The sequence below is a fragment of the Dysidea avara genome, chromosome 4 (assembly GCF_963678975.1).
Source record: "Dysidea avara chromosome 4, odDysAvar1.4, whole genome shotgun sequence".
Classification (NCBI taxonomy): Eukaryota; Metazoa; Porifera; class Demospongiae; order Dictyoceratida; family Dysideidae; genus Dysidea; species Dysidea avara.
Window position 1 is genome coordinate 2,007,094 of NC_089275.1, and position 12,312 is coordinate 2,019,405.

The window sequence follows — 12,312 nt, forward strand, 5'->3', positions numbered from 1 at the left end:
TACAAAGTAATTTCTTCTAGCTGATCTCTCTACAGGGTGATGTGTTCGTAGCTGAATTCTGTACAGGTGATTTGTTTCTTTGTAGCTGAACTCTCTACAAGGTAACTTCTTCTAACTGATCTTTCTACAGGGCAATTTCTTTGTGGCAGAATTTTATACAGGGTGATTTCTTTGCAGCTGAACTCTCTACATGGTGGTTTCTTTGTAGCTGAACTCTCTACAAGGTAACTTCTTCTAGCTGATCTCTCTACAGGGTGATTTTGTTTGTAGCTGAATTCTGTACAGGTGATTTGTTTGCAGCTGAGCTCTTTACAGAATGGTTTCTTTGTAGCTGGCCTCTCAACAAGGTAATTTCTTCTAGCTGATCTCTCTACAGGGAGATCTGTTTGTAGCTGAACTATCTGCAAGGTAACTTCTTCTAACTGATCTTTCTACAGGGCAATTTGTTTGTGGCAGAATTTTATACAGGGTGATTTCTTTGCAGCTGAACTCTCTACATGGTGGTTTCTTTGTAGCTGAACTCTCTACAAAGTAATTTCTTCTAGCTGATCTCTCTACAGGGTGATTTGTTTGTAGCTGAACGATCTACAAGGTAACTTCTTCTAGCTGATCTCTCTACAGGGTGATTTGTTTGTAGCTGAACTCTCTGCAAGGTAACTTCTTCTAGCTGATCTCTCTACAGTGTGATTTGTTTGTAGCTGAACGATCTACAAGGTAACTTCTTCTAGCCGATCTCTCTACAGGGTGATTTGTTTGTAGCTGAATTCTGTACAGGTGATTTGTTTGCAGCTAAGCTCTTTACAGAATGGTTTCTTTGTAGCTGAACTCTCTAAAAGGTAACTTCTTCTAACTGATCTTTCTACAGGGCAATTTGTTTGTGGCTGAATTTTCTACAGGGTGATTTCTTTGCAGCTGAACTCTCTACTTGGTGGTTTCTTTGTAGCTGAACTATGTACAAGGTAATTTCTTCTAGCTGATCTCTCTACAGGGTGATTTGTTTGTAGCTGAATTCTGTACAGGTGATTTGTTTGCAGCTGAGCTCTAAACAGAATGGTTTCGTTGTAGCTGAACTCTCTACAAGGTAACTTTTCTAGCGGATGTCTCTACAAGGTGACTAGTTTGTAGCTGAACTCTCTACATGGTGGTTTCTTTGTAACTGAACTTTCTACAAGGTGACTTCTTCTAGCTGATCTTTCTACAGGGTGATTTGTTTGTAGCTGAACTCTCTACAAGGTAACTTATTCTAGCTGATCTCTCTACAGGGAGATTTGTTTGTAGCTGAACTCTCTACAGGTAATTTGTTTGAAACTGAACACTCTAAATGATGGTTTCTTTGTAGCTGAACTCTCTACAAGTTAACTTCTTCTAGCTGATTTCTCTACGGGGTGATTTGCTTGTAGCTGAACTATCTACAAGATAACTTCTTCTAGCTGATCTCTCTACAGGGAGATTTGTTTGTAGCTGAACTCTCACAGGTGATTTGTTTGAAACTGAACTCTCTAAATTATGGTTTCTTTGTAGCTGAACTCTCTACAAAGTAACTTTTTCTAGCTCATCTTTCTACAGGGTGATTTATTTGTAGCTGAATTCTGTACAGGTGATTTGTTTGCAGCTGAGCTCTTTAAAGAATGGTTTCTTTGTAGCTGAACTCTCTACAAAGTAACTTCTTCTAGCTGATGTCTTTACAGGGTCACTAGTTTGTAGCTGTACATGGTGGTTTCTTTGTAACTGAACTCTCTACAAAGTAACTTTTTCTAGCTCATCTTTCTACAGGGTGATTTATTTGTAGCTGAATTCTGTACAGGTGATTTGTTTGCAGCTGAGCTCTTTAAAGAATGGTTTCTTTGTAGCTGAACTCTCTACAAAGTAACTTCTTCTAGCTGATGTCTCTACAAGGTCACTAGTTTGTAGCTGAGCTCTCTACATGGTGGTTTCTTTGTAACTGAACTCTCTACAAGGTGACCTCTTCTAGCTGATCTTTCTACAGGGTGATTTATTTGAAGCTGAACTCTACATGATACGAGGTAACTTCTTCTAGCTGATCTCTCTATAGGGAGATTTGTTTGTAGCTGAACTCTCTACATGATGGTTTCTTTGTAGCTGAACTCTCTACAAGGTAACTTCTTCTAGCTAATCTCTCTACAGGGAGATTTGTTTGTAGCTGAACTCTCTACATGATGGTTTCTTTGTAGCTGAACTCTCTGCAAGGTAACTTCTTCTATTGATCTCTCCACAGGGCGATTTGTTTGTAGCTGAACTCTCTACATGGTGGTTTCTTTGTAGCTGAACTCTACAAGGTGATTTTTTCTAGCTGAACTATCTCTTTCCACAGTTGCATGAACTCCCTACAAGGTAACTTCTTCTAGCTGATCTCTCTACTGGGTGACTTGTGTGTAGCTGATCTCTATACAGGTTTCTTATTTCTAGCTGATCTCTTGAATTCTCTTCAGGGTGACTGCTCTATTAGGATGACTGCTCTATTAGAGTATCTCGATCTCGCACTTGCTGCACCAAGTTGGATTTCGTGTTATAACTCCGTGGCTTTAAGTCTGATTCTTCTACACCATTGATGAGCCTTTCTAAGATGATTACTCCATCTGTACAACGATTTTCAAAGCATTACCCCAAGCGGTTTATCTGGTAGGCGTGGCAAGCAGTCGTTTTTTTATTAGCTAATCTCGATTGCGTAATTGTTACACACTGTTGGTTTTTTTGTTGTATCTTCCTGTTTTTTAGCTCGATTTCTTTCAAACCACAAAAGGTTTGAGGTTCAATAGTTAACCTATTCACCCACCGATTTTCAGCTTCTTCCCATACGCGGTTTACCCTGTAGGCGTGACAACATATTAGTGTTATTTTTCGTGAATAATCGCTCATAACTCTTTGCCTGTTTATCGTATTCCAGCCAAACTTGGTACAGAGATGCGCCCTTATATCCCCCTTCTGTGTGCCAAATTTCAAGGCAATCGGATATGGCGTTCGAGTTTTATAGCAGTTTTTGTAAGTGTGCGACAAGAAAAAGAAAAATAAGAAGAAGAAAAAAAAAACGAAGAAACTGAGCCAATTTTTGAAGTCGCATATCTCGGGAACGCGCGAAGCGATTTCGCTCAAATTTGGAATGTGGAGTGCTGCAGTTGGGGGGCATGTCCACAGCAAAAATCGTCTTGTTTCATCAAGGAAGCACAGAGCTATGGAGGTGCGAAAATTGCGTTTTCTTTCTTCCTGTCAATATACTCACGGGTGTTACGCGCCGGCTTCTTGGGCCGCACGACACACTACCGTGTGTCTTGATCTGTGCATGTTAAATGCTTCAGACACCTAATTAAACTTGCAAGTGCCTAATTAGTTCACAGTTGCTACACAGCTATAAATACATTTGTAATTGTTATCATCATAATCATTTAACCATTTTTTAAATATTTTGGTCGCAACTTCAGGATTAGAGCAGCAAAGAAAGGAATAGAGGACTCAACCATCAAGACTTGTATATGGGAGATGGAACAGTATTGCGATGGACAATGCCGGTACTAACCCCTCAAGGGTGTTGCAGTACAGTATAGATGCAAGACCAGAGCCTCGATCGTCACCTTTTGACTGTGGTCACAACTTCAGGATTGGAGCAGCAGAGAAAGGAATGAAGGACTCAATCATCAAGACTCGGGGAGATGGAATAGTATTGCCATGGACAATGCCAGCACTAACCCCTCAAGGATGTCACAGTGCAGTATCGATACAACCACTCCAACCAGTGCATAAGACCAGAGCTCGATCATCACCTTTTGACTGAAATTTTTATACTTGATGAAGCAATTAAAACAAAAAAGTTGTAGTACTTATACTTTCCTAAGGGAACATGTCCCCAGAGTCCCAGACTCTCTTGCCTGTTCAGCAGAATAATAGGATTGAGCCTTACTACCACTTTCACCTTTATTCTTGGCCTGAATGTACATATCAGCAACATAATACAGTAGCTGTAGACAGCAACATAATACAGTAGCTGTAGATAATGCTAGTTAATGCCCCTAGGCAGAGCTATAGGGGTGGGAATTTTTCCCTACTATCATACTATCATAGTAGTTCTTCTCGCAGTTCTTTGCCTGGCCATCATCAACTGCTGTCCATCAACTGCTGTCAAAACATTAGTCTCGTCCCCCAGACCCTTCCTCAAGCATGCTTATCACACAAAAATAACTTAGTTTAGTAGTGTACAAACAATTATTCATTGACAGCTTATACTACACTTACCGCATTGTTGAACCATGTATACCACCAGAATCCACCAGATTGACAACTAACACGTGATCTATTTAGGGGAAATCTCGTGGAAAGTCCCTAATTACCTTAAGCGGACACTCATGATACGTGGTTTTAAATTGAATGGTTTAAGAATGTAACTGGATGGTGAGGCGTACTTTAATCGGCTCGACTTTACTGAGAAACTCGAGCCCCTCGTGAGAAACTACATCGCTTGAGCAACGCTTGAAAAAGTAAGAGTCAAGAATACTGAGGGACTCTATGATATATGCCGGTCTTGAATGCTAACGAAACGAGGAGTGAAGTTTGTGCAACTTGTCACATCGCCACACACTGATTCACCGTGTTTGTGCGATAGGGTTTTTGGACCTGTCCACCAGATGTTGAAAGGAAATTCATTCCAACTTGTGAAGTTGTTGGTATACTCATTGTTGGGGTCCATGGGGACATCGATGATCATTTACCAGTCAGCTGTAAGTAATGTCACAACAGAAGGAAAGGAACCATTTCCATACCCCTATGGCATACTGATTTTCCAGGTCAGTTTATGTACACCCAACCACAGAAATGTAGAACTTTGGTTGCAGGTGGAAAATAAACACCTTTTTACTCAGTTACAAGAGATTCACCCAGCTGGGATAAAATGTTGAAATGAATGTCATTAGTACCTACTTGCGGTTCATCAGGTATTGGACAATTCCAAGTGTCTAGATTATGCGGTTGTCCTCATGTTCAAGTTTACACGTTTAGGCAAGTTCCACAACATCCTATAATCTATTACTATATCAGTGTGGAATAATGCTTATATAATATTTTTCATATTCCAGGCTTTAGGTATGTGTATTGTATTTAACACCTGCTTGTTGGTTTTTGCAGGCCATCTGGTCATACTGGTTTATCCACTAGCAGTTGAATGTGATCATGGTACATATGTAAGTTGAGACCATGCAGGAACAAAGATGAGACCATGCAGGAACAAAGATACAGGTGTCATGAATTTCAGGTCAGTTGACATTCAGAGGAATTGTATTATTGCAATTGTTCTTTTTGTAGTTATCAATTATCAGTGACCAGTTTGTGATAGCGTACTTTTGTTTGACTAATGACCAAATGTTCTGGTTTACATGCTTACCCAACAGTTATGTTACTCACTTAACCTGCATATGGGATATATATTTTTAGTTCATTTTGATTATTCATCCTTTATTGGTACAGCCTGGCATATTGATTTTTTGCACATTCTCTTTTTAATTCAGTGCCTGCTGGATTGTTTTGCCAGATATCGAAACAGATGTCTTTGGTGTTGCGACCGATGTTCCAGGTCAGTTTGCATGTGTGTTTAATTTAAGGTTGACTTCAGTGCCTGCTTATTCTTTTACAGGTCTCAGTATTGAGTGTCATGAATTTCAGGTCAGTTGACGTACAGAAGAATTGTATTATTGCAATTGTTGTTTTTGCAGTTATCAATTATCACTGTATACTAGTGATGTGAATTTGCAGGTCAATCTACTCAGATGTATCAGGCATAGTGTTGATGGGTTCGAACAAGTATCCAGTGTAGACTGTAGTGGCATCAAGGGTGTTAATTTCCAGGTCAGTTTACATGTTGTGATGTTAGTGATTTTTTCCTAGTACCCAGATATTAAGTGTATTGTATTTAATGCCCACCTGTTATGTTTTTAAATTATGGTATATCAGTGTAGACAGTGCAACAGTAAGCCTTCTGTGTTGTAGTAACTATTTGTTTCATAATATTATGCTGTTGTCCCAGAATGGCACAATTTTTGGGCAACCAGTGTGAAGTCCAGTGGTACAAACATTGTATTATGACCAAGTTGTGATAGCGTACTTTTGTTTGACTAATGTCCTAATGTTCTGGTTTGACTAATGTCCTAATGTTCTGGTTTAACATGCTTACCCAACAGTTATGTTATTCATTCACTTAGCCTGGGATATAATTTTTGTTCATTTTGATTATCCATGCTATTATTGACACAGCCCGGCATATTGATTTTTTGTACATTCTCTTTTAATTCAGTGCCTGCTAGATTGTGTCATCAGATATCGAAACAAGTGTTTTTGGTGTTGCGACCGATGTTCCAGGTCAGTTGCATGAGTGTTTAATTTAAGGTTAACTTCAGTGCCTGCTTATTCTTTTACAGGTCTCAGTATCGTCATGCTGACATACAAGAAATCATCACTATTGTTGGAACTATTTTTAGTCAAGTCTTGATGTGATGTTAATTAACGTTGTTACACATTGTTGTATGTTTACCATATGGCAAGAAATTATCATGGCCATCATGAAATTTGAATATTGTGTAAGTTGTGTGGACCAACCCCAAATCATACATGGTCACTGGCAAACCACGAACCACATTCGAGCCACAACACCACCAACCACATTCGAGCAATCCATTACAAAATTTTGTTGCACCATTTGTGTGTGCATAATACTTAATGAAAGCCACAACACAAGCTACATGGTACATACTACATAGAGGTGGTAACCCCTAAAGGCTTGTTACCTTTTGTATTCACCTTACCGGCCTTTGTGGTTAATCTATTAAAAATTACATGTAAATTGAAGAGTATGCTTAAAGCACCTTCGCTAGTGATTTTGTTCTTCAAACCATAAGACAACTGGCGATTTATAAACGCTCGCATGGGGTGTGGTACTAAATGGAATTTAAAAGATTTCTGCTTAAAACGCCATCCCTAGGGAACTTACGGTTCAGCACGCTGTCACAACTTGTTTATCAGGCATTAGAGTTTGTGTCCACGTCGTGTCTTTAAAAGTTATTGTAGGGATTAGAGATTGATTGAAGAAAATACGCGTATAGGCAAACCAGGATTGGATAATGTCAGTGCTAGATGGACTATACAAACACGACTATGTTGACTGGTATAACGTGACAGTAGTTGTAACATAAGGTAGAGAAATAAAGTGAAACACGCCTATTTTTTATTTTGCGATGGTTACTTTTTTTATTTTAGCGAGGTCGCAAGAAAACTATAACGACTCCTAAAGATTTTTTATCACGTAACGCAATACAAATCTATTGAGAGATGTTGCGTAATTTAGGACTAATATTGCGAAACCGGCCCTACACGTAAATAACTCACAGTAGTGGCCGCGCGTCTTTTAATTGGGCGTGCGCTTTGTAGTTTCTTGGCCGCGCGACTCACTACCGTGAGTCTTGATTGGGACTGTTTCTGCTGGCCTAACTTCATACTTTTGCCTTTGAAATATCTGAAAATGCCATTACGAGGTTTAAGCGCCTCTAAAATAAGTATCAATTTAATGAATACAAGCTTCGAAACTTTCTGCAAAGGCCTGGATTGGTGAGATTCAACTGGGACTCGGATTCAACTGTGAAACTATGTTGTGGAGTGATTTTTACTGATTCATTACTAGCTAGTTTAAACTATAGAATCATAGATCTACAGTATGTAGCTATAGGCCACTGAGCTAACTATCAAGACTGAGCCTACATACCCCAGCTGGACTATGTGCACTTATCAGTCTGGGATCACAGTTATTGAAAACTTCCTGAACCTGAAACCCCCTCTGAGATCCACCACTGAACTGCCTGGTGCTCAGGTTCTTGACATCTGTTCCATTAAGTATTTAAGGTATTTCCAAGAAGTTATGCTTTATTTGGGCCATCTTATGAGGTATCCATGCAATGGATACAATAAAGCAGTAGCAGTCTCTTGTACCATCCTGAAATGTGGACACCTTGATAATTGTCCATGGTCACATTTGTATCAAACACATATGCAATTAGGGCTCTGAGATCAGGATAATTTCCAATAAGGACACTTAGTGGAGTCCAAAGGTGTCCTGAATAGAGGGTTCCACTATATCACTGTACTCCTCTAGCTATATTATGTAGTATAGTGAAAGAAAAATCAAGTATTGTAGGCTACGCACATATTATACATGTATGACTGTGCCTATCTCTTCATTGATATTGTTGTACTGAAGTTATATCTGTTTGCATTGTTGACAATGATCTCAATCACTTCTGCTCATACATAGTACCTTTGGCTATTTTGACTGAAATGGCTATCAAACCAAATTATTTAAGTTATGTTATTCTCCTACACTTGCATGCTGCATGAGCATTTTGGTAACCTTGCAGTTTAGCATGTAAGAGCGAGAATTTTCAATGATACAAAAGTGCTCAGTATGTGTGTATCAGCCAATTTGTGACCAAATTTGCAAGAAAAGTCTTCAGTGCACAGCAAATTTACCTACTTCAATGATTCATAACTTGAAATAAGCTATATGAATTGAAATTTTGTCAGCTGTGAGCCATAACATAGAGCATCAGATAAAGAAAATTACATTTGTATGTTACTATGAAACAAAGTTATTTATGCAACTGCAATTAGATGTGTGTAGAACACACAAATCAAGCTATTTCAAGTATCCATTGCATTATATTGAAACCTGATTTGCTCTCATTGTTTATTTAAAAGCAACGTTAACAAAATTTGACTTGAAAAAGTCTTTCCTGCTGCTACAAAATTGTTCCGCTACAGTTTTTCTTTAATTCATAATAGTGTATGCTGACTCTGTATTCTATTTCTACAGTACAGTATTAACATAATATTATGTATTGCATACATGCAGTGTTCTATGAAATGCAGTGGTAGATTGGAACCTTGCTTGGTTCCAATAAATCCATAACAGTCAGCTGTGAAAGAAGTGTAGTGGCATTAGAACTGCAGAGATATAAACAAAAGGTAAAATTATTGGTCTGATTAATCGACTGCTCCTAGTTATCGTAGCACAGCAGTTATTTCTCTGTACAGCAGTTGCTTACAAGTGATTGGCAACTCTGTTTACTGCTCAGATGTGCTGTTTTGGACCAAGGTCAAGTACACCAATGATGCCACAATCCAAGTCACAGCTGACCTGAGTAAACAAAAGTTGGTGGAGCATTTAATGCAATATCTGATAGCCAAGTGCTTCCATCCCATTATTATTACAGTCATATTTTGCCCAGCACTTTACCACATAGTGCTGGGGGTGGTGGCAAGGGGTGCTGGCCATCCAGGGATAAAATGTAGTATCCCTTATAAAAAATACTTAGCTGCAATCTAAACTTTTAATCATTGCAACAATTTCTTGGTGGCTGGTTTTCATTTGCTTTAACAGTTTGGTGTCTATTCTGTCACAGCTTGGTTATTTTGGCACAGATCCCATCACTCACTACTTTACATGTGCTCTATTCAAGGTCCAACAAGGCAGAAAAGTCAAGCTGATTTTTGTAAAAAGAACTTATGCAAGTTGCTTATGTAAAACTAAAAACCATTAAGTAAACGACATTACATTAAATTTAATTACTACAAATTTGTTAAGCATAAAAAAGCTAATAAACCTGTGCATTCCGGTCACTTTTGGACCTGTCTTACAGGTGTATTATGGAGGTGGTTGCATTAAACATGTTAATGTCATTGTGTACACAAATGACACAATTAGGGAGACTGTTACAATGGTCAGCTTAAGTCAGGTGACCTTACTATACAGTGATTCAATTAGACGGGTTTCACTGTATGGTTGAGTATTATAAGTATTGCAGAATCACAAATATAATAAAATCCTACTGTAAAACAAACAGGAAAAACACAGATTATGATCAAAGGAATCAAATGAAACTTGGTGTATGACTTTATCTCATGACAAGTACACAGAAAAGTTTGGAGTTTTCAACTAGAGTAAGGACCATAGCACATCAATAAAAAGTACTGAAACAAGTTTGAGTAGGCACGATATTAAATCACAGTAAAACAATAAGAAGTGTTATATCCCTACCGTGCTCAAGATACCATAATGGAAATGCACAGCAGGGATATGGCACTTATTGCTTTACTGTGATTTAATATCATGCCTACTCAAACTTGTTTCAGTACTTTTTATCGATGTGCTATGGTCCCTACTCTAGTTGAAAATTCCAAATTTTTCTGTGTACTTGTTTGTTAACTATTTTTGTAAATAATTATTATGACTGGTGAACCCACGCATACCACATCTGAAATGGCGCCGCACGCCCCAGTTATATTAATTATCATCTGAACAGTGAACTAATCGTTACGCTTCATTGTCTGCTATGTTCAACCCGTTACACAGCAGTATGAATCAAGAACTGTTCGAAAAGCATCTCTGCAATCAAAATAGCCACTACGAAAAATGCAGACGATTTCCGTTAAAAAGGGAAGCCATCGCATTCTACCACCAAACTGACACTTTTTGCTGTCAGCAAAGATGAATGGGACACAAAGGAGGACACTGGTAAGTTCATGAAGAATGCATTGTACGTACTGCGGTATGCCAAAAAGCACCAGTCAGGCCGAAGTGACGTCGAACAGTGAAAAAATCAAGCCCATAGCTTTAGCCATTATTGAGTTATGCTTGTCTGAAGTCAGTCAGTCAGTCAGTCAGTCAGTCAGTCAGTCAGTCAGTCAGTCAGTCAGTCAATCAGTCAGTAGAAAATTCCTTTAAATAAATTATTTTTAAAATTCTGTAGCAACTTGTTGAAAGCATTTCGGGTCAATCTGAAAGTTTGTTTGGGCTTAGTTTTACCTAACCAAGACTGCCTCATCATTGTCAGGGAAAATTGAGGCTGGTTTTTGGGTGATATTATTCTGTGGGCCATGCCTACTCCTTTGTGGTCCCTACTATACAGTAACTATCGTACTGTATGATACATTGTATTTGTGCCGATTTTGAAGAAATTTGAAAAGAGTGGGTCAACATTATAATTTCTCTGCATGAAGTGACCAAAATACTAGAATTTCCTGAGTTAATATCCCAATTTTCCCAATGCTGACAGAGATCCAGCAGGTGGTTTTGAGTAGTCCATAGTATGAAGAAATATTAATTTTTGTGACAAAATTAACTATAAACCATATTGCAAGATTCAGCCAAAAAAACCACTTCTGCTGTTAGATTATATTAAAAATTATCAATTTATTGGAGTGAGGATCCAAGTGATAAAAAGTACTTTAAAAAGAGATGAATGGTGGTATTACAGTATAGCTTGTTGGGAAAATCCCTACTTTAGCATTGAACAAAATGATTGCTATAATATGCCAATGTAGGGATCTTCCTACTGAGAGCTATGCTGTAATACCATCATCATTCACCTCCTGTTTCACTACTTTTATTGCTTGGATCAGCGTTGAAACCGGGTCGGGTCATCCGGGTCTGACCCGGTTTACAATTTATCCGGGTCTGACCCGGATTGGATCACGTGAGAAACGAAATTGTTCGTTTGACGACGTGGAACTTATAAACGCTATCGCGTAGCTCTTTCGTGAGTCACGCCCACTTATCGCATTACCAACATATGCTCAGCCACGCCCATTTGTTAGTAAGTGCAGTATGTAGCACGAAACTGAGGGTATCTATGGTGAGGGGTAGCTATTGTCAGTAGGTGAAGACCTTTTTTTTTGGTCTTCAACCTACAGCTAGGCTGAAGTTGCAATATTTACTCAACACGAATCGAACGCTCAAAATGTAGATTCGTTCGCTCGCTTGAGACTAGCCGAAACACGTCTCGGCTTTAATTAATCCGGGTCAAATCCGGGTCTGACCCGGATTGCTATCCGGGTCAGTGGGTCATCCGGGTCAGCAGTAGTGACCCGGTTTCAACGTTGGCTTGGATCCCTACTTCATTTTTAAATTAATAATTTTTAATATACTAGTAATATATAAGTGGATAAGAAATATAATGCATCAAAGAATATGCTTCAAGACCATTTTGAGCATTCTGAAATCAGATTATAGCTAACAATCATGTAAACTCAATGCTTTAAATTGTGTAATAACATTGGGTTTCTGTTGAAATAATAGCCAAACTCTGTACATGGTGACTTGTTATTTAGCTAAACTCTTTACAAGGTGAATAATAACGTAGTTGAACTCTACACTTGATGACTTGTTGGTAGCTAAAATCTGTAGGGCGGCTTCTTACAAGTAGCTACAGACATGATGGTGATTATAAATGAACACAATAGTTATAATTATATTGCTTTATCTGACTT

At 38.5% G+C, this 12,312-nt stretch overlaps 1 protein-coding gene across 2 annotated transcripts; it reads left to right on the top strand.

Moving 5' to 3' along the window:
* Nucleotides 1–3,924: 3,924 nt before the first annotated feature.
* LOC136253125 (uncharacterized) lies at nt 3,925–6,569 on the top strand. Of its 2 annotated transcripts, none has more exons than XM_066045741.1 (9): nt 3,925–4,558; nt 4,613–4,793; nt 4,842–5,004; nt 5,131–5,257; nt 5,511–5,575; nt 5,636–5,664; nt 5,755–5,847; nt 6,293–6,357; nt 6,417–6,569. In XM_066045741.1, exons 4-9 carry the CDS (start codon nt 5,214–5,216, stop codon nt 6,490–6,492), a joined length of 372 nt encoding a protein of 123 aa, XP_065901813.1. In that variant the 5' UTR covers nt 3,925–4,558; nt 4,613–4,793; nt 4,842–5,004; nt 5,131–5,213; the 3' UTR covers nt 6,493–6,569. The 2 variants fall into 2 exon arrangements, with proteins under 2 accessions (XP_065901813.1, XP_065901814.1); XM_066045742.1 differs by having other exon boundaries at nt 3,937–4,558; nt 5,715–5,847.
* The last annotated feature ends 5,743 nt before the right edge of the window (nt 6,570–12,312 follow it).

What these genes read in the sequence shown, in the direction of transcription:
- LOC136253125 (XM_066045741.1), top strand. Translation starts at nt 5,214, where the DNA reads ATGAGACCATGCAGGAACAAAGATACAGGTGTCATGAATTTCAG. An exon ending in ACAGGTGTCATGAATTTCAG is followed by an intron (nt 5,258 to 5,510) that starts GTCAGTTGACAT and finishes TTTTTAATTCAG; the next exon opens with TGCCTGCTGGATTGTTTTGC. An exon ending in TCAAGGGTGTTAATTTCCAG is followed by an intron (nt 5,848 to 6,292) that starts GTCAGTTTACAT and finishes CTTTTAATTCAG; the next exon opens with TGCCTGCTAGATTGTGTCAT.